The following is a 25,473-nucleotide window of genomic DNA, read 5'->3' as shown; positions in this document are numbered from 1 at the left end:
CAAAAGCTTTCTTTTAAATACTTTTCTAACCAAAATTAAGGAGTATTTAAAAGGATGACCAAAATTAGAGCATTGAAGAAATCTAGCTTATGACTTAATGCCATGTTTGACATTAATATCCTTTAATTGTGGAACTAAGGTAACAGCTATAAAAAGTATCCTTGGAGCATAAAAAAATCATTTTCAATTTATCCAGGGTCAGGCTGGCTATTTAGGATTGGTTTTGGTTTCTAACTTGATAACTGTTATGACAATCTCTTTGTGTTTCTTTTTCTTTCAGATCGTTTTATCTTAGTGAAACTGGCAATTGAACTTTGCTCTAGTTGATGGGCAAAACTGCTCCCAGACTATTCATCCCAATTTCATGCTAGTTGAAAATCTTCAAATGCCATAAGAAATCTTCACAGATTTGCACTTAGCTTTTGGATGGACATTTCTACAATGGAGAGAACTGTGTTATAGCCCTGGTCCAAGGCCGTTACCATCTCATGCTCATAAGACTACGGGGTGGGTGTGGCAGGTTCCAAAGAGAAGGAGCACTCGGCCAGTTTGCAGACACCCTGGACCATGGAAGCTAACAAGCTTTGAAAAGCACAGCTTTGAAGACACTCCACGAGTCTGCATGGCTTTCAAGTGAACTAGCACTTAAGACCTTGTAACAAAATGGACACTGGGGACACAGCTCTAGGACAAAAAGCTACCTCAAGGTCTGGAGAAACTGATACAGCATCAGGTAGATGGAGACAGGAACAATCAGCTGTTATTAAGATGAGCACTTTTGGCAGTCAAGAAGGACAGCGGCAACCACAAATAGATCCTGAGCAAATCGGAGACACAGCGTCCGCACAACTCTTTGGTTCTGGGAAACTGGCCTCACCTAGCGACGTGGCACAGCATGTCACAGAGAAGCAATACCCACCGCCTCGTCCGAGCCCTTACTCATGCCAACATTCACTCTCTTTCCCTCAGCACTCATTGCCACAGGGGGTCATGCACAGCAGCAAGCCACATCAGAGCCTCGAAGGCCCTCCGTGGCTTTTCCCTGGCCCTTTGCCGTCCGTTGCCTCCGAGGACTTATTTTCTTTTCCTATACATGGCCACAGTGGTGGTTACCCCAGAAAAAAGATTTCAAGCCTGAACCCTGCTTATAGCCAATACTCTCAGAAAAGTATCGAACAGTCCGAAGATGCTCACAAGAAAGAGCACAAACCCAAAAAGCCCGGCAAATACATTTGCCCCTACTGCAGCAGGGCGTGTGCCAAACCAAGCGTACTGAAAAAACACATCAGGTCCCATACTGGGGAGCGGCCATATCCATGTATACCTTGTGGTTTCTCTTTCAAGACAAAGAGCAATTTGTATAAGCACAGGAAGTCACATGCCCATGCAATTAAGGCAGGATTAGTCCCTTTCACAGAGTCAGCTGTATCTAAATTGGACCTAGAGGCTGGTTTTATTGACGTAGAAGCAGAAATACATTCAGACGGTGAGCAGAGTACAGACACGGACGAGGAGAGCTCTTTATTTGTTGAGGCTTCTGAGAAAATGAGTCCCGGCCCACCGATCCCGTTGGATATTGCCAGCCGAGGTGGCTATCATGGGTCACTGGAAGAATCACTGGGAGGTCCGATGAAAGTGCCGATTTTGATTATCCCCAAAAGTGGGATCCCTTTACCTAACGAAAGCTCTCAGTATATAGGCTCTGATATGCTACCGAATCCGTCACTAAATACTAAGCCTGATGATTCTCACACAGTTAAACAGAAACTTGCACTAAGACTGTCAGAGAAAAAAGGACAAGATTCTGAGCCATCTCTCAACCTTCTGAGCCCGCACAGTAAAGGAAGCACTGACTCCGGTTACTTCTCTCGCTCAGAAAGTGCGGAGCAGCAAATAAGCCCTCCAAACACAAATGCAAAGTCTTATGAAGAAATCATCTTTGGAAAATACTGTCGGCTTAGTCCCAGAAATACACTCAGTGTTACGACCGCAAGTCAGGAGCGTGCCACAATGGGTAGGAAGGGCATGATGGAATCATTACCTCACGTAAACACCAGGTTAGATGTCAAGATGTTTGAAGATCCTGCATCACAGCTGATCCCAAGCAAGGGAGAGATCGACCCCAGTCAAGCAAGCATGCTGAAATCCACGAAATTCAACAGTGAATCCAGACAATCCCAGACTATTCCGTCATCCGTCAGGAACGAAGGAAAGCTTTTTCCTGCAAATTTCCAAGGCAGCAGCCCAATTCTCTTAGAAGCTCCTGTGGACTCTTCACCCCTTATTAGAAGCAACTCGATGCCAACTTCTTCAGCAACTAATCTTAGCATTCCTCCTTCTTTGAGAGGAAGTCACTCATTTGACGAAAGGATGAGCGGCTCCGATGATGTGTTCTATCCGGGGACGGTGGGGATACCCCCTCAGCGCATGTTAAGGAGACAGGCTGCATTTGAGCTGCCCTCAGTACAGGAGGGGCACATGGAGGCAGAACACCATGGCAGGATGTCCAAGAGTGTCACAGGCTTATCCTTGAAGGAAAAGAAATTGATTTCTGGGGACCGCATGGGGTATGACTACGATGTCTGCCGGAAACCCTACAAGAAGTGGGAAGACTCCGAAACACCAAAGCCAAGCTACAGGGACATTTCCTGCTTAAGCTCCTTAAAACACGGGGGTGAGTATTTCATGGATCCCTCGGTGCCATTGCAGGGAGTGCCAACCATGTTTGGAACTACTTGTGAAAATAGAAAACGCCGGAAAGAGAAGAGCGTGGGAGATGAGGAGGACACCCCCATGATCTGCAGCAGCATCATGAGCACGCCCATGGGCATAATGACTTCGGATTACGACCCCAAACTGCCAATGCAGGAAGGCGTCAGAGGTGGATTTGTCATGGCAGGACATGAGAACCCTTCCCATGGTCACTCGGAGCGCTTTGACCCGTGTCGACCCCAACTCCAATCTGGAAGTCCATCTCTTGGGTCGGAGGAGTCGCCCTCAGCCACCGATGCAGATAAGATTTCAGACCTGGCGGGCAGGAAACCTCCTGGAAATGTGATTTCTGTTATTCAGCACACAAACTCGCTGAGCCGCCCCAATTCATTTGAAAGGTCTGAGTCAGCTGAACTGATGGCTAGCGCACAGGACAAGGCCTCTTCACCTTCCGAGACCTGTGACAGCGAGGTTTCAGAAGCCCCAGTGAGTCCAGAGTGGGCTCCACCTGCGGACGGTGCTGACAGCGGGGGGAAGCCGTCCCCTTCCCAGCAGGCCCAGCAGCAGCCCTACCACGCGCAGCCCAGGCTGGTTCGCCAGCACAACATTCAGGTTCCTGAGATTCGAGTGACGGAGGAGCCTGATAAACCAGAGAAGGAGAAAGACGCCCAGAGTAAAGAGCCGGAAAAGCCCGTGGAGGAATTTCAGTGGCCCCAGAGAAGTGAGACCCTTTCCCAGCTCCCAGCTGAGAAGTTGCCACCCAAAAAGAAGCGTTTGCGACTTGCAGACATGGAGCACTCTTCAGGGGAATCCAGCTTTGAATCCACAGGCACGGGCCTCTCCCGCAGCCCCAGTCAGGAAAGCAACTTGTCCCACAGCTCCAGTTTTTCAATGTCTTTCGAAAGAGAGGATGCCATTAAGCTCCCCGCACCTCCTAAGCCAGATGAGTTTGGGAAGCATTCAGAGTTTCTGACCGTCCCTGCTGGGTCGTACTCCTTGTCCGTCCCGGGCCACCACCACCAAAAAGAGATGCGGCGCTGCTCCTCCGAGCAGATGCCTTGCCCTCACCCAACGGAAGTTCCGGAAATCCGGAGCAAATCATTTGATTACGGGAATCTGTCCCACGCTCCGGCGGCAGGGGCATCGGCCGCCACGTTATCCCCGTCGCGGGAGAGGAAGAAATGCTTTCTGGTGCGGCAGGCTTCCTTCAGTGGCTCTCCGGAGATAGCCCAGGGGGAGGCTGGTGCAGATCTGGGTGTAAAGCAGGAGCACATGGAGCACCTGCACGCGGGCCTGAGGGCCGCGTGGCACCCTGCCCCCACCTCCGTGCTGCCTCCCCTCCAGGCAGAGGACCCTGGGAAGCAGATTGTGGGTCCTTGTGCCCAGCTGAGCTCAGGTCCGCTCCACCTGGCCCAGCAACAGATCATGCACATGGACAGTCAGGAATCCCTGAGAAATCCCCTGATACAACCGACATCCTATATTGCAAGCAAGCACTTGTCTGAACAGCCACATTTATTTCCACATCAAGAGACTATTCCGTTTTCTCCAATCCAGAATGCCTTGTTTCAGTTTCAGTATCCTACCGTCTGTATGGTTCATTTACCAGCTCAGCAGCCTCCCTGGTGGCAGGCACATTTCCCACATCCCCTTGTGCAACACCCTCAGAAGAGCTACGGCAAGCCTTCTTTCCAGGCAGAAATCCATCCTAGCTGTCCCTTAGAGCATGTTGCAGAGCACGTTGGAAAGAAATCTGCTGAGCACACACACCCGAAAGAGCAAACCTACCCGTGTTATTCAGGAACATCAGGGCTACACTCAAAGAACATTCTTCCGAAGTTCCCGTCAGACCAGAGCACCAAGTCACCTGATACTCCCTCTGAACAGGTTCTTCAAGAGGATTTTGCCTCCGCAAACGCTGGGCCTTTACAGTCCTTACCGGGAACAGTGGTTCCTGTCAGGATCCAGACCCATGTCCCGTCCTACGGGAGTGTCATGTACACGAGCATTTCTCAGATACTTGGGCAGAACAGTCCTGCAATTGTCATATGCAAAGTGGACGAGAATACTACCCAAAGAACACTGGTGACCAACGCGGCCATGCAAGGGATCGGATTCAACATTGCCCAGGTGTTGGGGCAGCACGCAGGCTTAGAAAAATACCCCATTTGGAAAGTACCTCAGACCTTACCCCTTGGCTTAGAATCCTCAATCCCCTTATGTTTACCTTCCACCTCGGACAGCGTGGCCACCCTGGGGGGTAGCAAGCGGATGCTTTCTCCAGCCAGCAGCTTGGAGCTCTTCATGGAAACGAAGCAGCAGAAAAGGGTCAAGGAAGAAAAGATGTATGGACAGATTGTTGAGGAGCTCAGTGCTGTGGAGCTAACCAGCTCAGACATCAAGAAGGATCTGTCCCGCCCACAGAAACCCCAGCTGGTTCGACAAGGTTGTGCTTCTGAGCCAAAGGATGGCTTGCAGTCGGGGTCATCTTCCTTCTCTTCACTGCCCCCTTCCTCATCTCAAGACCATCCGTCTGCCAGCCTGTCCATGAGGGAGCCGTTCCCGCCCAACTCCAGGGCACCTCCTCTAGGCCAGAAGTCCAGCGGGCCTTCTGAAAGCAGAGAGTCCTCAGATGAATTAGATATTGATGAGACGGCATCTGATATGAGCATGAGCCCTCAGAGTTCCTCATTGCCCCCCGGAGACGGTCAGCTTGAAGAGCACGGAAGGGGCCAGAAGCTGCCTGTCGGCATGCTGGTGCACATGGCCTCTGGCCCAAGCAGGAAGATGGCAAACTCAACTCTTCTTTTCACAGACGTGGCAGATTTCCAGCAGATTCTTCAGTTCCCCAGTCTGCGGACAACAACTACTGTGAGTTGGTGCTTCTTGAATTATACAAAACCCAATTACGTACAACAGGCCACCTTCAAATCCTCAGTTTATGCTTCATGGTGCATTAGTTCCTGTAACCCAAACCCATCAGGATTGAACACCAAGACCACTCTGGCTCTTCTGAGGTCCAAGCAAAAAATCACTGCAGAAATTTATACTCTGGCTGCTATGCACAGACCTGGAACTGGCAAGCTTACATCATCAAGTGCATGGAAGCAGTTTGCTCAGGTAATGAATACCATTTCTAAAAGCACCGTAGTGTGGATTTGATTGCTGAGCAGAATACATAGTGAAGGACAGAAGGTCTAAAACATACAAGGGAAATGAAGGTCAGAGCTGAGGGAACCCTCTGTGACACTCATCTCCCTTTCTCGGTAAGAGAAAAAGCCAGTGGCCAGGCATGCACTATGTTTTGGGGGAGTCCCTCTTTCGGCCAGCTGCCATGGAATTCTACCACTGGAATCGATTCCTTTGGGTTCTTCTCTCTTCTGGCCTGTGTTAGTGACCTAGCCGGTCATATTCCCTTTTGATATGAAGGATTCATGGGATTGTGACATGTGGACATAGGACATAGAACATTGTGAATGTAGGAATGGACGCTGAGTGGAAAGATCAGGAAGGAGGCGGATGGGTGTCAGAACTGAGCTTTGCAAACTTCAGAGGGCTTATTTCCAGTGACAGTACTTTTTACTAAAATTTATTGTCTCTATTTTTCCCTCAAAGCTCATTTTTTCCAAGTGATTATCTGGTTCCTACATGAACAATTAATATGTCAAATTGCAAAAATACTAATAGGGGCACTTTGGAATTTTTCCTAAATTATTAATGAAGCAAATAGAGGATTTAAAAATAGTTTTTACTTAATTCAGTTACCATTTCCCTTCAGTTTTTTAAAATATTTCCTTAATTGATAATGTTTTGTTACTTCAGAATATAGAACATGTTTTCTGTTTTTTATTAGCGTTGCATAGATTAAGTGCCAACAGAGGAATATTCTTTTTTTTTTTTAACAAAATGTTGAATAATTCTGTAGAAACTGTATTTCTCTGATTTTATCCTTAGTGTCGCTTGTTTTATGTAGCCAGGCCATGGCCTTTTAACATGGAATTTAGGTTAATTTTCAGAGGCCAGAGGAGAGCGGGTATGTGGGCTGCTCCTGTGTCTTAGAGAAAGCGTATGAAATGATTCTCTCTTTTTTCCTACAGATGAAACCTGATGCATCCTTTTTATTTGGCAGCAAACTAGAAAGGAAACTAGTTGGAAATATCTTAAAGGAAAGAGGGAAGGGAGATATTCATGGAGATAAAGATATTGGATCCAAACAAACGGAGCCAATCCGAATTAAAATCTTTGAAGGAGGGTAAGGAAATATGTGCATGTGTAAAATATTCAGTTATAAGTCAGAGCAAATGGTCACGAATGTATGCACGGGAAAAAATAGTACCTACTCTGGTTGGGTATAAGGCGGATTCCTTCTCTATTCACATTTCTGAAATCTGGCTGGCAACAGCTAATGAGTTCATGCGCTTGCTTTCAACGCTTACTTTCAATGAAAATGTCCCTGTTATGTATGGTTTGAACTTCTGCTTCAAATTTCCACGCCTCTCATGCAGTATGAAATTGACTATACTTGTGGCCTCATGATGTCGTCAAGTTTGTTCATGCTTTAATATTATTCTTGCGGGCATTTTGGTATTATTAATGGATATTTTTATTCTGTGCTAACACAAATGCAATCTTGCACACTCATGTATAATCCTAGGAACTAGTTAATTTGATTGTTCATTTAATTGCTTTTACCAGATATTATTGTGATTTCATCATTTCCATTAGTGTCCTGTTTCTGTTCCAGGATCCAAGCCAGGGTACCACATTGCATTGAGTTGTCATGTTTTCTCTGTCTCTTCTGATTTGTGGCAGTTTCTTTTTCTTTGGGAATTTCCTTTTCTTTTCATTTTATTTTAGAGAGAGAGTGTGTGTGTGTGTGAGAGAGAGAACAGGGGAAAAGGGCAGAAGGAGATGAAGAGAGAATATTAAGCAGCCTCCACACTCAGCACGGGGAGCAATGCAGGGCTTGATCCCACGATAGCAGGATCATGACCTTAGCTGAAATCAAGAGTGGGATGCTCAACCGACTGAGCCACTCAGGTGCCCCTGGGAATTTCTTTTTAAGTGTTGAATCCTGAGTTGTAGAAATACAAGTAATAAGGCTCAATGACTTTGATATCTGTACAGTAAAGAAAAATTACTCATATGTGTAATGTCTAGTTTTAGATTTCATTAGAATTGTATTGTATCAGGCTCCTCGGTCACATGGGAGAAAAATCTCAGACTTATGCTATTAAAATTTAAAAACTTTGAAGCATACTAATCACATTAGGGTGATTATGTTGTAACTAGCCTTATCTCTGCAATAGATCTGTAATTTACATGTTTCCATGAGCACAAATTTGTTCCAGTTATAGTTGGAAGACCGAATAATGTTATCTATTTAATTATAAAATGTTGACTGTTTAGTGATATGAAATATCTATTTTCCACATAGATTTACCAGTTTGGAGATGAATTATTAAAATTGTTTTCCTCTTGGTTTCGGCCCCTTTGGATGTCAAGTATTTTCACCACTAAATCCACAATTGTATGGAGTCTTAAAGTTGGTCTTGATATTTTTTTGACATCCCTCATCTTTTAACACAAATGAAAACAAAACCGATGTTATCTTTCCTCAGAAACTGAGATGTCCTTGTGAATGAATCCACACCCTCATACTCAGTAGTCTTCCTAGTAGTGCACTTGCACTAGATGAGCGATACTTTATACTTTGCTTTGGGGAACCCACCTCTACTAATGAAGGACACAAGTGAAAGAGCGTATATGAACATATTATTGCTGTGGTTTCATGATCCACAAGGACGGTGCCCACATATCATTTCTTCCCCCTTTCATTTCCCTGTGGTATGGGCTACATCCCAGTCATTTCTTAATCTGTGACCCGACTTCTCCCTGGTGGTGACCAGGTGTTCATTCCAAGCAGTGTGTTACTGCCTCTTAGTTTGGTGATTGCAAAGTGACAACTTGAAAAAAGAAGTATAACTGACCACATTTTTAAGTGTATATGTTCTTTATATTACCCAATTCCTAGGTTTAAACATACCTTTTGGGGGTTTTTTCAAAATACGTTAATTCTTGTATTAAGTAGAATCTAAGGTCTGTAGACCTGTTGCATGGTAGATATTTTATTTTTACAGATTTTTCAAATATATAGTTTCATTTTGTACTGAATTTGACTGTTTACAGGTTTGGTCAGCTAAGATATTAAAAATAAAATGATAAAGGCCCCTGGGTGGCTCAGCCAGTTAAGCGTCCGACTCTTGATCTCAGCTCAGGTCTTGATCTCAGGGTGGTGAGTTCAGGCCCTCATGTTGGTCTCTGCACTGGATGTGAAGCTTATTTAAAAAAAATAAAATAACATTATATTACTTGAAGATAAAATGCAGTTCCCATCAACCATGATGATGGGCTACACTAAGCTTAAGGTATCCTTCTGTGAAGAAAACTAGCTTTCTATAAAATTTATTTGTTTTATTCTGTATTTCTTTGGTAATTTTATCTATTTAGGGACAGAGAATAGTGAAATTAAACGGTGAAAGATCTTTTGCATCTTTTCTACTTTGTAACAGAAGACAATGTAAAATGAAACTTAAAGTTCAAGAAAGTTTTGAAGAACAAGTTGAGGTGGGAAGTTCCTTGTGACAGGGGAAAGATTTAATGAAAAAACACACAGAATTGACTATTCATATTTTTGATACTACTTAATTCCCACCTGGATTAGTAGTGACCAAAAAGTAAATAATGTTAACACTGAATAGCATCCATAAAAGAGTTAGTATTTAAATATGTGGGTGGATTTTCTCTCTTAAAAATCCTTCACTGGATTGGATGAATGAAGTTGAATTTTCATTTCTGAAAATACAGAAGTGTGCAATACTTCTAGAATGTAAAAACAAACAGACAGACAAACAAACAAACAAACAAAAAATCCTATAAATCTAGTGCCTTTAAGTAAATCCACAGTGAATTAGGGCATTTTATATGTCAGTTTACATTTTGGAATTATAAAATGAGCCCCTTGAAAAGAATATCTTTCCAAGAATGACATTAGACCCATAATTCTAGTCTCGCTTTGATTTAAAAGATAATGATATTCACTGAATTATTCAGTAGAATGTTACTGTACTCTATGATTGATCCTGTTTCATTGTAGTCTGAACAAAATATGATAGTTGAGTCCTGGGTAGGTTTCTTCCATGGATTATCACAGTGAATACCTAAGATTTTGTTCATCTAATTGATTTGACTAAACTAGCTGACCTCAGACATCCTTTCAAACCTCTCTATTAAATTCTTCTGCAAACAAATGCAAATTTGGTTAAAAAATAGAATCTCTAGTTTTTATTATGTAACATAACAGTACCTACCAGAAGCTACTTGAAATTTGGACTCCACTTTAGTGCAAATTCATGGTCCTTGGGAAAGAGCGGATCAAATCTGTAGACAACAGTTGGTGAGCTCAGCTCAGCCCGTGTAAGCTAGAAATTTGGGAGGCACTCTCATGCCAGGATTGTAAAAATAGAGCAAAAACTTGCAATGAAGAATTCTATTATCGGTTTTACTTATTTTAGCATATTTACAGGCATGTGTGTGTGTGTGTGTCTGTTCTGCTTGCACGTCTTAGACGATGTAATGTTAACGGATGATATATGATGATTTGAATATGTTGGTATAACTTTTTGGATATTTCTTGTGTGGAGGCTGTACTAGAATCCAAAAGTAGTAAGGCACAACTCTGAAACTCTCTGAGGCTTATGGAAGTCCATTGGAATTGAACATCTATATCCCAAGTCCACATATCTTAATAGGGGGACCCATTCCATTTTGAACACCATGTAGAAAATTACATTTTGCTTACAGTGCCAAATGTGTCATCTGGTTCTTTCAGGAATTTACTGCGTAAACTTCTCAGGTTTCATAGAAGTAGGGTTGAATAATTGTTTGTAAAAGACCCTCATAATAATTTGCCTCTCAAAAGATTTGCTTCTGGTTTGATACATAAACTACTAAAGTATTTGAAAACACACTGCATTCCCTTTTTCTAAACAGGTATAAGTCAAATGAAGATTATGTATATGTCAGAGGACGTGGACGTGGAAAGTACATTTGTGAAGAATGTGGGATTCGCTGTAAGAAGCCAAGCATGCTCAAAAAGCATATCCGCACTCACACTGATGTCCGGCCATATGTATGCAAGTTATGTAACTTTGCTTTCAAAACGAAAGGTACAATTATCATCTTTTTAGACGAGGACATACTTTTCTTATGGTTTCTTTGGTTTCTAAATACCATTTTATAACTGTTATTGACAGTAAGATGGTTTTGTGAGTGAAATGTATTTTCTCCCTTATGTAAGTAATCAAAGGATACACATGAAACAGCAAGGCTTCTTTTATGACTTGAGTAAGAGCTGTAGACTTAGTGCCAGGCAAGTTGTTTCCGAAGGAAGTGGCTAAGAATTGCCCGGATTGTTATTGCTATTACTTCATGTTAGAAATGTTGTGCGGTCTAGATAATCTTTGCACCAGTATTGAAATACCACAGGGAGACAATCCATGCAGTGGCATTAGAAAAGCAAGGCAGCAGCTGGGAAGAAAACATGTGCCCATGGTCAGTTTCAAGATTATGAATAATGTAGAGACCCACAGACTCCCAGGTGGGCCCCTCCATCCACAGTTGCATTAATTATGCATAGAAATTTGATAGCTTGTGTTCCGTGTATTTATCAGCACAGAGACAATTTCTTACTCTCAGGCCACAACTGTGAATTTCATAATATCAGGACTTGCCCTTAAAATGATATTCTTTCTTTTAAAAGAAAAATCTGTTTTTTTTTTTTTACAGGTAGGTTTATATGGAAATATACAAGAAGGTTGTTTTGATTATAGTTTCTTCATTTTATAAAATCAAGGAAACGTTCTTGATCCCAGTGTTCTCAGATTACAGAAGTAGCGAATTAGAGGGGGTTTGACTTTTGGAGAAGTACGTCTTACTGCTTGCTGCAGAAGTACTTTAGCTATCATGGATTTTTGCCCCCTCATTAAGCTCGTATGATTTCCTATGTTTTAACTTTAAATTTGCATACCAGTTACTCTGCTCCACTCCCCATCAAGAAAAATAATAATCAAATAAAATAATCTTTGGTAGGGAAATATGTACCAATTTTCTCCTATAGCCCAAATCCTAAATTGTCTCGTTGGTTTCTCAGAAGTATAAATGTGTAGACTCCCAACATACCTGTTTCTTCTTTATGAAAAAGGTATCTGTAATACAGGGATGCTTTCTTTGAAGGCAGATAAAGGAGTGGGGAGTGTTCATTTGCATTTCAAAAGAGATAAACTTAAGGTCCTTTAAATACCATCCTCCTTTGTACAATCTAGCCTTTTATTTAGAACTTCACTGAGAGACTCCCTAGGACAGAAGAAAATATAAACTTTGGTTCTATAACCTGCAAATCCGCCAGTCATTACAACTGCTTTATCTTCACGGGGTACAGGAGTTTGCTGTGTGAGACGCTGGGTGACGGGAATGGCTGTGTGAGACGCTGGGTGACGTAACACCACATTTCTAGGTTTTTAAAAATCAAATTAAATTTGGCTCTTCATCATTGCCATGGAGTTTTAGCAGGAAATCATTTATTCTTGGTCATTATTGGAGTTTCCTTGTCACCCTTCAAGAATGTGTAAATGTCTCAGAATCTTAAAATGAGCAAAATATCCTGGGGAACCCCTCGAATTTTCAGTTGAAGTAACTGCTGTTCCACCCCAAGCCCTGTGAGCACAGACCCTCAGTGCTCTCAGAGGACCAGCACCTACGGAAGTCATGCCTGCCCACTCCTTCAAGGGCCCTGCCTAGCCAGTCCCTTCCCCCTCCTTGCTAGAATCCCTTCAGAAGCTCAAGACTTAGGTCAACCAAAGCCAGAGTGGAGTTGTTTCAGAGCCAGATTTCTAACCGTTGTAGGATGCTTTTTACCTCAATATCCAGGGTTCTTTGTCTCGCCTGTTTGAAGAATGAAGAGGTAGACACAGAATAAAATGAGCAGCAGGCAAAAGTTTATATAGGTGATCAGAAAGTAATAGCATGAAAGCTCTCTTTGCAGAGAGGGGGCATTCAAAAGTGAATGCGCGCGACAATAGGCAAGGGTCCTCATTTATAAGGTTCTGTTCAGGCCCTCCTTCCCTTCCCCCTTGTTCCTTCTCAAGTTTTACCGTTATTGGCTGGATAACTCTAGGTGCTGGGTTGTCCATTCCTGATTGGCTCCTTTCCATTGTATGAGGGGTGGTCTCTGGCCATACCATTCCTTGTGGGTCATCGTTTTATGGTCTACTTAAAACTTTTGTCAAATCCCTGAGGGCAACCTGAAGGAGAGTAGGTGGTGTCTGTTACATTCTTAAGAGGGACCTTACGCCTGAGGGGCTTTGCTATGGTCAGACCCTCCCAACATTGTTCCAAAATATGTGTTTTTCCCCACCCTAGGACCTCAGGTCCTAATCTTTCCCTCTCTGCCTATTTTATCCTATCTTTTCCCATCATATAACTCCAAACCTACCCTGAAGATGAGAGCCCAAAGCCTGACTGCCTATTGAAGTGGAGAAAAGAGAGAAAAATAGAGGAGAAACACATATCAAGATCTAAATAAATGATCTTGACAGCCTAACACCCAGCCACATACACAGATTACATGTACCCTTGCAGAAACAGGAGATTTCCATTAATTTATATATTCATTATATATATATAAATTATATATATTCAGATATATTCATTAATTTATAGATTTAGGAATTCTTGATGATCTGTCTATAAAAATGTTGGCGATCAGTGTGCCCGGGTGGCTCAGTCGGTTAAGCGTCTGATTTTGGCTCAGGTCATGATCTCGCCATTCATGGGTTTGAGCCCTGTGTTGGGCTCTGTGGTGACAGCTCAGAGCCTGGAGCCTGCTTCAGAATCTGTCTCCCTCTCTCTCTGCCCCTCCCCCATTCGCGTTCTGTCTCTGTCTCTCAAAAATAAATAAATAAATATATAAATATGTTTGAGATCTTTAAAATATTTTTAGACAATTAATAGCAGTAGGGACCTGGAAATATTTTTATGTTTGGCGTTACCAAAATAGCATAAAATTCAGAGGTATATAAGCAATAAGTAAAATACTAAGTAAATAAAGTAATATAAGTAAAATAATAAACAACAGTGTCCTGGCTAGAATTGTGGCTCATATATCACATTACTGATAGGCTAAACAACTCTACAAGGGAACAAACTATTTTCGCAGGCTAAGAGTTTCCACTTAGATTCAGTAAGCCTATTCTTAAAAATAAAGCATTTACTGGTACATTGTTACAGCATCATGAAAGGGCACAGATAATAATATGGCACTTACAATTGAACTGGTTCCTGCATGTCTTTGGATAAGTTATATACATGACATGGACTGAGATAGGTAGATAGATAGATAGATATAAAGATAAAGATAGAGATACACATATAATTTCATAGAACCTAGGTCAAAGGTTGACAGAAAACCTTTCTTTTTCCTTAAAACAATGGGAGTTTCAAGATAAATAGGGAATATTGTAGAACTTTAGAAACCGCTGTCGTGAAGTTTGCTAACGTATACCAGACAGATAGATGCTAAACACTGAGTATAATGTTCCCTATAAGTAGTTAGCTAAGTTATTTGTATGGATCTTTGAATATGTCTACAAGGTTGGCTTTCAGATAAGGTTGCATAATTTTTTCTTCTGACCAGTGAGAAGCCTGGGAGGCTGATCCAAATCTGATCACTGCCAAAAGTCTGGGGTCCAGGATGTGTTGATAAGAATGTTTGATCTGAACTTTCTCTAAGATGTGTGACCCGGCTTATGTCACCGTGTTTGTATAGAAGCCTAGGAGGCTGGCCCATTTGAGCCTAAGATATTAGATCTCTTCTCAGTCAGGAAAGTCTGGGATTCCCAGTCTTGGCTGGGAGCCTACTCTTGAAAAGGTATGACCCTATGCTACAAGTCCTCTGGAATGAGAGAGACTTGAGATTAGGCCAAAGTTCTGAGTGGTTGATGTGTTCAGGAACCAGATTGTTCCTCCTAAGTTCAGGACAAAGGGTGGTGGGTAGACACAAATCTATGCTATTTCAAATTAGTTCATTTCTAATTTGGGAACAATCATCACCTTCTTGTCATCAAGTAATTCCTCCTTTTTTGCCTGTGTTTTCTAGGAAACCTAACGAAGCATATGAAATCTAAAGCACACATGAAGAAATGCTTGGAGTTGGGAGTTTCAATGACATCAGTGGATGATACAGAAACCGAAGAAGCAGGTACTTCAAAATTTAGTTGACTGACCTCTTCACTCTGCACACTGGAGCTTTGTGCCTGGGGTGGCAAAACAAGTTTTGATATTTAAGAAAAACTGATCCCATTGCATTTTATTAAATATGAAATAGAGAAAGGAATCTCACATGTTGAATTGCTTACAACATACCAAGAAGAAATAAATCCATTTCAGTTCTGACTGAAAGGGATAAAAAGGCCTCACTATAAAAACACTTCTATCTAGAATCGTAAAGCAAATCTAATTATACTTGCATTGTGACAGGGATTTAGATTTTATGAAACTTTGGGGAAACTTGAAAAGCAATTTAATGTATTATTATTCCTATCAAGAGGAAAAGAAATCCATCATTAATCTGAATAGAAAACCTGAGGTCAGTCAGGATTCCTGAGATATATCACTTTTTTGTAAGTTTATATCCACAGAGACAGGTCTTCACTTTCTTTTTCTTCCAGCCTCATCAGTAGCAGCATTATCCATCCCCATTTGTTGAGGGTTTTCTATGGGCTGTGTGACATCTGAGATATAAGGTGTCACTCTAGAGTTCTTTTGTTGGGTGGGGATGAGTCGGATTAGTTATTAAAAGACAAGAACCCGTGTAAGGTCTCCCACCCAGATGAGTCCCCAGTGAGTATTAAAGGAGTTCGGAGATGGAACCGTCTCTTGGGGCTGCAGGGTTGAAGGAAAGCTTTTGGAAAGAGATGGGATCCAAATTAACCCCTAATCTTGACATTTGAACCTTGATCTTCACTATCTGTTCAATTGTTTCAGAAACTATGGAAGATTTGCACAAAGCAGCTGAGAAGCATAGCATGTCCAGCATTTCAACTGACCATCAGTTCTCAGATGCTGAAGAATCGGATGGTGAGGATGGAGATGATAATGACGATGATGATGAAGATGATGATGACTTCGATGATCAGGGAGATTTGACACCAAAAACAAGATCAAGAAGCACCAGTCCTCAGCCTCCTAGATTCTCATCCTTGCCTGTGAATGTTGGCGCCGTGCCACATGGAGTTCCTTCAGAGAGTTCCCTGGGGCATTCTTCATTGATCAGCTATTTGGTCACTTTGCCAAGTATTCAGGTTACTCAGCTGATGACGCCAAGTGACTCATGTGAAGATACTCAGATGACAGAATACCAGAGGTTATTCCAGAGCAAAAGTACAGACTCAGAACCGGACAAAGACAGGTTAGACATACCTAGTTGTGTGGATGAAGAGTACATGTTGTCTTCGGAGCCCAGCTCCTCTCCGAGGGACTTCTCACCCTCAAGCCACCATTCCTCACCAGGATATGACTCTTCACCCCGTCGAGAGAATTCACCAAAGAGGTATCTGATACCCAAAGGAGATGTATCACCCAGAAGACATTTATCACCTAGGAGAGATCTGTCACCCATGAGACACCTTTCACCAAGAAAGGAAGCTGCGTTGAGAAGAGAGATGTCACAGAGAGATGTTTCACCAAGAAGGCATCTGTCCCCAAGGAGGCCGGTGTCACCTGGGAAAGATATCACGGCAAGAAGAGACCTCTCTCCCAGAAGAGAACGAAGATACATGACCACCATAAGAGCGCCATCTCCCAGAAGGGCTTTATACCATAACCCACCATTGTCCATGGGGCAGTATTTGCAAGCAGAACCAATTGTATTGGGGCCTCCTGTAAGTATGATTAGCTTTCTCTTTCTCACGTCTAAAGCCAAAGCATATTGGAGCCTCTTGATAATACACTAGTGTGAAATTTGCTATAACATGGGTGTCTGTCATGGGGAGTGGTGAACTTGGTTACTGAAAACAACAGGAAGACATTTTCTCACATGCTGTTGTCGCTAACATGGCTGTGACATTACCCCAAGTGTAGTAATGCATCAGAGCAGTAGTGTGTTTCCAACTGGGAATAGGTGAGGCTTTTCTAAATGCTTTCTAAGCTTAACTGATTACGGGCATGAGTTGAAACCTTTACACGAGGAGGAAAGGTGAAGTCTTTGGAATGACATGGCTACATAGACACATACTCTCAGGGCCATTTGGGTGTCAGTTATAGAACTTTGCCGAGCAAGGGTCAGCCATTAGCGTTGGCTTTCGATACCTTTTTTTTTTTCTTAAATAAACTCATCACCTTGCCCGCAGTGAGTGGACATGTGAAGCTGGTGAGTGACTGGGAGAGGAGAAAGTGACCTCCTTGGTGTATTGTAAGTCAAAGGCATGAACCTATCTGCTTTTCTTGCCATTACTACTACCTTCTGCTACAAAATGCACTTGCTCAGTGAGATGGTGAGCCCAAAGTTTAGAGAGCCCAGGGAGAAAGTTTCAGAGAGTTCTATGGTATGCGCTCATATAAGTTTAAATAACAACAGTAACAATCATGGGTTAAATTTAGGTAGTAGGTCTAATGCAAATCCATAAAAAAGCATCTGTCCTGCCCCATTCCGTGCCCTGGCAGACCTTGGTGTTTCTCAGTTTGTATGGGATTTTTTTTTAAATGAATGAAGCAGACACTCAGCATAGACAGATGAATGATACCTTTTGGATTTCTAAGCTTTAAATGTATTTTTGTTTTCTGGTCTCTACTTTTTGCTGTTCTCTCTTTGCTCAAGGGTTTCTATTGTGCGGCTCAGCACTGTCCTGCCAGCCAAAGGCACTATCCCCTTCCAGCTCTGCCTTCTCACTGCCCTGGTGGCCAGGTTCTTCCCTCTCGTTGCCTTTTTGCCACCTTGAGTCATGAGCTTAGGTTATCATTTTTAAACTTCAGGAAAGGTCCCTGCTGCAGTCCACTCCCCTTCCTCCAACACCCTCTTTTCACAACTGGATACCAACTTAATCTCTGTGGTGCAAGTACTGCAGAAACACACATGCGATCAAGACGTAATTTATTTACCAAGATAATGAATTAGCAAGCTAAGAAAAAAAGGTGCATTTCCACAGGTTTTTGTGTCTTGGTGGGGTGTTAAGTAGAAAAGAGGGAGCTTCTAAAGTCAATGCCACTGTGGCATAAAGAGTCATAGATTCACAAATCTGACACATGCCAGGATATCACATGGGGTATAAAATGCTTTCTCTGGTATAGAGCAACGATGTTGGCAGAGCATGTACGATGAGACTCTCCTGTACTGGCCTTGGCCAGGTGGACTGAGACTAGGGTATTTGTGAAAATTTGGGGCATGCTTAGTCAACTGTAGTGCCAAAAATATAAGCCTTTAGTGTCAACACACCATGGTTATTAAAAACTAATAGCAACTAACTCGGTCAACCCGAGCAAAGGAATTGAAGGGAGTGGACTAAGAAAGTTCATCTAAATTTTGGACATATGATCAGAAAGTTAGGAGGAGATTGGTTTTATTAGTCATTGAGTTTGCAACCAGTTGTTTTTTTATACTGATTCATCTGGATATTCAGTACAAATATTCAACTTTACCATTTATGAAGGCCTCTATTACTCAGCTCAATTATCTTTAGAGCATTTATGGCCTGCTGCTTTGTTCACGTGATATGAGGGACTAGATCAGGGAATGCTCTCTGAAGAAGGGGCAGTTGGTCCAAAGCACTTCCCATTTAATGTTTTATCACACCATTTTTGAAGGGCAGAGGAAGATGTTTATCTTTCAGTGCTGTGTGAACAAGATTTTTGTTGCCAGGGCAAAACAGAATTGATGATAGTATGAGAAGTAGCAATCTTCTGGTTGCTCTATTGAACGAGAGCTGCACCTTGTCTGAATAATGTTGAAAATACTAAATTAGAGTAGCCCTAAAAACAAACGGTTTTCATGGAAATTCTCTTAGAAATACCTTGTCTTGTTGCTTAACATTGGCCAAGAACTAATAGGTCAGTGACTGAGGCATGAAAGGATCTTCTAGTCCAGCACGGCACACTCATCCTGTGGTTCAGTTTGGAGTGGGAGTACCTAGCGAGCAGGTTTGTAGGCAATGAAACTCCCTCATTGGAATCCTACTTCCCTGCTGTTTCTGCCCTTATGCTCTCAGTTTAATTTTAATATAGATAGATGATAGATAGATAGATAGATAGATAGGTGATAGAAAAGGAAGAAATGGAGGAAGGAAAGGAGGAAGGAAGGGGAAAAGAAAAGAAATGAAACGAAAAGAAAGGAAAAAAGAAAAGAAAAGGAAGGGAGAGAGGGAGGAAGGAAAGAAAAAAGAAGTGGGAAAGAAAGGGAGGAAGAAAAGAAAAGAAAAGAAAAGAAAAGAAAAAAGAAAAGCAGTGAAAAGGGAGGGAAGGTAAGAGTCTTTCTCATCAGCAAATATTTTTGAAGGTCGAATACGTGTGGCTCAAGGATGATGATGAAAAATTTTTATGGTTTCTGGCCTCATCTTTTTTAAACAAAAAATTTCCTATTCCATTTTTAAAGTGTAAGTAGATAAATTAGCAACGGAGAGAAAGGAAGATGTGTCCTAGTTTCCAGTATGTAGTATAGAAGAACACTGTGCCTGGTCACAGAGTCGACATTCAGTCCTGTCCCTTGCTATCTGCGTGATCTTGATCGAGTCACTTAACCTCTCGGCCACAGTTTCTTGATCTGCTTGTGGCAGCAGGGAGGCGGGCCAAGCAGATTTCCGTCCTTGAAAGAATTTGCCATTCAGCTGTGCGGAATGCTGTGAACTGACGGCCTCCTGCTGTTCCTGCCATCAGGACAGGCCTCAGTTTTCAAACTGAGGCTATACTCTCCCCTGCAGCCCCCAGCCAGTGAGGAGCCTGGATCAGTCCCAGCTGAGCACCTGCTTCCTCTCCTCTCTACCTTCACACGTGCGTCAGCTCCCCTGCCGCCTCCTCCTCCCCGCGCTGAACTACTTGCACTCCTACCTCCTTCTTTGCGTTTGCTTCCAGAGCACCTCCTGACACTCTTGAAAAGATGAGGGGTAACAGAGCTGGGACAGGGAATACATATACGTACGCATAATACAACCCACACGGGTTCGTTATTCCCATTTCCAAATCAAGGTGTTTCTCACCAAGATTGAAGTAAGATGAGAGTTTGTTCACCATATCCCGATGATAAGGTTCAGATTACAAAATAGGGCTGCAAATAAGGTGGAGAAGTCTTACTGAGAGCTTTGGAGGGTGAAACAGGGGCGAATGCAGGGACAGAAGCTGTGTGGCGAGGCCTGGTAACGTTTAGAGCAGTGCAAGTAGTGACATGGTAAAAATTCTACTTTCAGGCGGACTTCTGTGGTTGTAATCATTAATTGCTGGTCAGTAAAGATCTGAGTCTTTGGGGATTGAGGTTCATTTGATTATCTTCCAAGATTATTATTCTAAGTATCCCAGTTCTTCCACCGTAATTGGTGTTTGTTGTAGGAAATATGCCATTTTCTAGATTAGAGCAAAGGTGAGAGGGATTTATTGTTGTTGTTGTTGCTGTTGTAGCAGCATTTAAATAAGTCTCATACTGTAAAATTCTCACCTTCTTTAACTTGTGGGGTTCTTGTGATTATAGGATTGATGATTTCATTTCTTCCTCTACACTTCCAGGACAATTCATTTGTTTCTAGCTTGAATAAGGCGTAGCCCCAAACAGGGTAAGGGCCTAGCGTGGCACAGAGTGACAGAGATAATGCATAATTTATAGTTCCCAGGCTGGTCTCACAGTCTAAATAGAACTGGATGAATCATTAATGGTATAGAGCATACCTTGAGCTTGAGAAACATCCTTGAAATGAATTAGAACTTTTTTTTTTCTCTCTCTCTCCTGGATTTCTACCATGCTTGACAGGTTTATATTTATCTGATTTTAAGTTCCCCCCAAAATAAAATAAACTGAGTACCTTTTAAAGATGCCAGTCCATTGAAAGGGTGAATCTCAGAAATTGAAACCTGATAAGCTCTTGCAAGCCTGATAATCTCGTAGTCAAACGGTGTTTCGCTACAGAAGCAATTACAGAAAATAAGTTCTCTTTCAGGACTGGGACCGTGAAATCTGGAATTCTGGCCCCCAGTTGTCAGTGTCCTAATTCATTAATTGCCAAGAAGATATTGAAATAAAAATAATCACATAAAAAGAAGATATTAACGCCTAATAATCTTTCGTTCCCAACTGTGTAGTCGAATATGAGTTGTAAATGCTTGACACATTTAATATTAACTACTTTGATGGATAGTTACCTTACAGAAACTGGCCCTGATTTATCACTTGATAGAGGAGCTGGTCTTCCTTCCAGCTAGGGTGCCTCTTGAGAAGGAATTTATTCCTTTAAACCAATGTCTTGCACATTGTAGGAACCAGTTTGTCTATCACCACTATCTTATCATCTGCTCTGTGGAAATTAAAAAAAAAAAAAAAGGCAGTTTTCAGACTTGTCATTCCAGTTATACTCATCAACACTTAAAAAAATATTAAAAATCTTCCCAGTATATAAACAGATGGCAATCTTTTTACTTCCTTTTGAATTTAAAAACCTACTATTAGTGTTTTTTGCTCAGCAAACTTTTTCTGGTAATTATCCATTATTTTCTTTTTATAAAAAACAAAACAAACAAACAAACAAAAAACCAGAACTGAAATGTGTCTCTGTACCTAGTGGAAAACACACTGCATGTTTTATCATATTTAGAAACAAAAATAAATTGGGGTGCCTGGGTGGCTCAATTGGTGAAGCATCTCACTCTTGATTTCTGCTCAGGTCGTGTCCGAGTCCCGCATCAGGCTCTGCACGGACGGTGTGGAGCCTGCTTGGGATTCTCTCCCTCTGTCTCTGTTCCTTCCCTGCTTGTACTCTGTCTCTCTCTCTCTCTCTCTCTCTCTCTCTCTCTCTCTGTCAAAGTACATAAATAAACTTAAAAAAAAAATAACTTTTCACAGACCAACAGCTTCATTCCAGGATTCTAAAAGACAACTGAGTGGTCTCTTGTGTCATAAAAAGTGAAAAATCAATAAAGGGATGAGGGAGTTTTAAAATGTTCTGAATGAGTGAGTGAGTGAATAACTGTGTGAATGAGACAACTTGATGTAAGCATGAAGAGTATTGGGTCCTAAACGTCGTACTCTCTGCTTCCTCGCACAGAATTTAAGAAGAGGGTTACCTCAGGTTCCTTACTTCAGTCTCTATGGAGACCAAGAAGGTGCTTATGAACATCCAGGCTCCAGCCTTTTCCCTGAGGGTCCTAATGACTATGTCTTCAGTCATCTTCCGCTCCACTCTCAGCAGCAAGTGAGAGCTCCTATCCCCATGGTGCCAGTTGGTGGGATCCAAATGGTTCACTCCATGCCGCCGGCCCTTTCCGGTTTACATCCTCCACCCACATTGCCTCTGCCAATGGAGGGCTCTGAGGAGAAGAAAGGAGCTTCCGGGGAATCCTTCCCTAAGGATCCCTATGTCCTTTGTAAGCAGTACGAGAAAAGATCTCCTCACGTTTTGCAGTCATCTGGTCCACCTAGCACACCCTCTTCTCCTCGGCTATTGATGAAACAGAGCACTTCGGAAGACAGCCTAAATGCAACAGAGAGGGAACAGGAGGAAAATATACAGACTTGTACAAAAGCCATTGCCTCTCTCCGGATTGCCACAGAAGAGGCCGCTCTGCTTGGGGCAGATCAGCCAGCACGGGTGCAGGAACCCCACCAGAAACCCTTGGAAAGTGCACATGTTAGCATTAGACACTTTAGTGGACCTGAGCCAGGTCAGCCCTGTACCTCAGCCACCCACCCTGACTTGCATGATGGTGAAAAGGACAATTTTGGTACATCACAGACTGCATTAGCTCACTCCACGTTTTACAGCAAGAGTCGTGTGGATGACAAACAGCCGGGCTTTCCCAGCAGCAAAGAGCTACCTTCAAGCACAGAGGGAGGCAGTGAGCCTTCATCAGAGAAGAGTCAACTACATTGATCTAAGATGCATGGAGACTTTCATTTCCACATTTTCCCATTTTGTTTTTGGTTTTGTTTTTCTAGAAATAGAGGTAATCAAGTTTATAGCATGCCTGTCTTAAGTTACAGTAGTTTGCTATTATATATACTTTTGTTATATCAAAAGAATTAGGTAAATTAACAAGTCACCATGAGCCTGACCAAAACAAAATTTGAAATTAACCTATTGGGTCTGGTACTTTTAAAACTGTACAGATGTTTGTGCCTTTTCTTTACTTTGCTTATATTCTTATAAGCATTTTTTAGCAGTAATTTGTACATATTTTAGAATTTGTGTATCTGCTTTGTAATAAATGTAATTTCTTTCCTTTTTTGGACACTTGGATCTAAATGATGTAAAGCAAAACAGCATCAATATATATGTGAGGTTGCACTAAAACATATTTTTATATGATTAAAACTGAACAGCTTTTATGTACAGCTCTGATTCTGTAATACTAATATTTATTTACTTTGTTTCATAAATTGTACATTTTTTTCTTAATGTTGTGGATTGCTTTTCTATGTGAAGCATGGGATTTACTGTTGCGTAACTAGAACAAAAATGTATATTGTAAACAAGATATTTAAACTAGAGTATCTTATTCTGCACTTATGCATTAGTTAAAAAAAGAAGATAAAGGATGTATCAGTCAGTTCTTAACTCTTGTACATTTTTTTTGTCTCTTGTTTGCCGGATTGACTATGACTTAAGCGCTGATTGTGATTTTAAACTTATAGTACCGTAAAGCATTAAAGTAAACAATGTGCTATTGTGAGTTTTTTCAAAGCTTTATAAATCAGTTATAAATAATATTAAAAGTATTTGGTCTTATGTGAACATGTTGATCTATATACTCATCTAAAAATATGGGAAAACATTCCGCCCCATGTAAATATGTACAAGTGCATCACTGGTACAATTTTATGTAACTCAGTTGGACACTAGGTTGCCACAGACCTATGCTAGGGTGTCTTTAAAAATTAAAGTGACAAAGCACATGGGACTGTGTAGAGCTTGGTTATCGGCCGGCCCGGTGGCTTGGCAGGCAGTGCTGTGCGCTGCCCGTGGAAAAGACCTGGGCTTACAGATCTCCTTGGTTCTTGCTGCACAAGATGGTGACCAGAACTAAGGCTGCTCTGGAGGGGATGTGTTTGGACTTGAGGGTTAGGAGTGGACCCGGGGAAGGGGCATGGAGACCTCTCGGCAGCCTTTCCTCTCAGCCGGTCCACATGGTAACAGGGTTGGCATCAGCTTTAGGGGAAGCCACTTCACCCTCTTGAAGAGGGGAAGAGGGTCAGGCTCCTGGCTATCTCAGGGGGAATGGGGACAAGAAGCTTTCCAGGGAAAAGAATTTGTGGGAGGATGATGTCTTTTGTACACACCATTCAGTATGGGCTTTGGTTAGCGTGGAGGTGGGCAGAGCCTTTGTTTGTAGGTCCGGAAGAATGGAAGAAAGGGAGGGGGTACAACAACACGTGTGCATACACGCACATGTGTGTGCATGCACACATACACACACACAATCTGGGTTATCTTTGTGCTATATAGTGGATTATAATTCTGTGAAACCAAGTTTGTATATTGAATTACATTAAGGAGTGTTCTTTAAAAAGAGAAATAAATATACAATTACATGCTTGAGGTGTCTAGTTTTTAATGTGTTGTTTTACATTTTAATTTCTCAATTTTGTTGCTAAAGAAATTTTGGGATGCCACCAACATACCATCTGTGCTTTTAATTGCTAGGCTTTGCCCATTCTGAGGTATGCTGAGCATGACTGCTTTTCACAAGTGAGAAGACAGTCATTGGCTTCCATATGTCATTCGATTAGGACAGATAGTGGTCACCACGGTGTGAGCTCTAGAAACGCAGTCACCGGATTCTAAGTGTGGGCATGGACAGAATACATTGCATCTGCAAATAGTCATGAATAAATCAGATGATAATTTCCTCTTCTGCCTCCCTCTCAGTATGCATACATATCTGAAATTCCACTGGGGAATTCTCCTCATTTTTGCTGAGATGACTGAAGGCAAAAACCAACTGAAATAAATATACCATAAGATGTCCACAAATCACAGTTCTTTACTACAAAAGAATAGAACCTTTTAATAACGAAAGTGGAAGCTCATTAACGGTCAAAATCTATCAGTAGTTCCAGTATAAAAATCTCAAATTAGAGGATTTGCAATTTAACCTGTGTTGTTTTATGAGCCAGAGCGTCTTTTAAAATTACGTTTTATAAAAGTGAATTAAAGGTCAACACAAGCAGCCGGCCTAAAATCAGTCTCTCACTGAGGAAAAAAAAAAAAAAAAACCTGAAATATTGAATTACGTAGGGTGATTTGTGTGCCTTACTGCTCACTGGGGCGTGTGTGTGTGTGTGTGTGTGTGTGTGTGTGTGTGTGTGTTTGTGTGAACCCAGGCCAAATGAAATCACTCTTTGTTTCCTCCTTTATCTAATTTATGTCTTGTATTCACTCATTCATAAAACGGTTTTTGAGTGCCTACTATGAACTGGCTACTATGATGGGCTCGGAGGAGGATGAAAGTATTCCTGAC

General features: G+C 42.0%; 1 protein-coding gene across 1 annotated transcript in view; it reads left to right on the top strand.

The window, feature by feature from the left end:
- The window catches only part of HIVEP2 (HIVEP zinc finger 2), a 203,285-nt gene extending 178,736 nt beyond the window's left edge, over positions 1 to 24,549 (top strand). The window contains exons 5-10 of the mRNA XM_023254458.2: positions 281 to 5,832; positions 6,810 to 6,964; positions 10,765 to 10,940; positions 14,927 to 15,028; positions 15,814 to 16,709; positions 22,062 to 24,549. Of these exons, the coding sequence (XP_023110226.2) occupies positions 664 to 5,832; positions 6,810 to 6,964; positions 10,765 to 10,940; positions 14,927 to 15,028; positions 15,814 to 16,709; positions 22,062 to 22,886 (7,323 nt within the window). The 5' untranslated portion in view covers positions 281 to 663 and the 3' untranslated portion in view covers positions 22,887 to 24,549. The remainder of the gene's footprint in view (positions 1 to 280; positions 5,833 to 6,809; positions 6,965 to 10,764; positions 10,941 to 14,926; positions 15,029 to 15,813; positions 16,710 to 22,061) is intronic.
- Positions 24,550 to 25,473: the final 924 nt, after the last annotated feature.

The sequence above is a fragment of the Felis catus genome, chromosome B2 (genome assembly GCF_018350175.1).
Source record: "Felis catus isolate Fca126 chromosome B2, F.catus_Fca126_mat1.0, whole genome shotgun sequence".
NCBI lineage: Eukaryota > Metazoa > Chordata > Mammalia > Carnivora > Felidae > Felis > Felis catus.
This window is presented reverse-complemented; position numbering and strand designations above follow the sequence as displayed.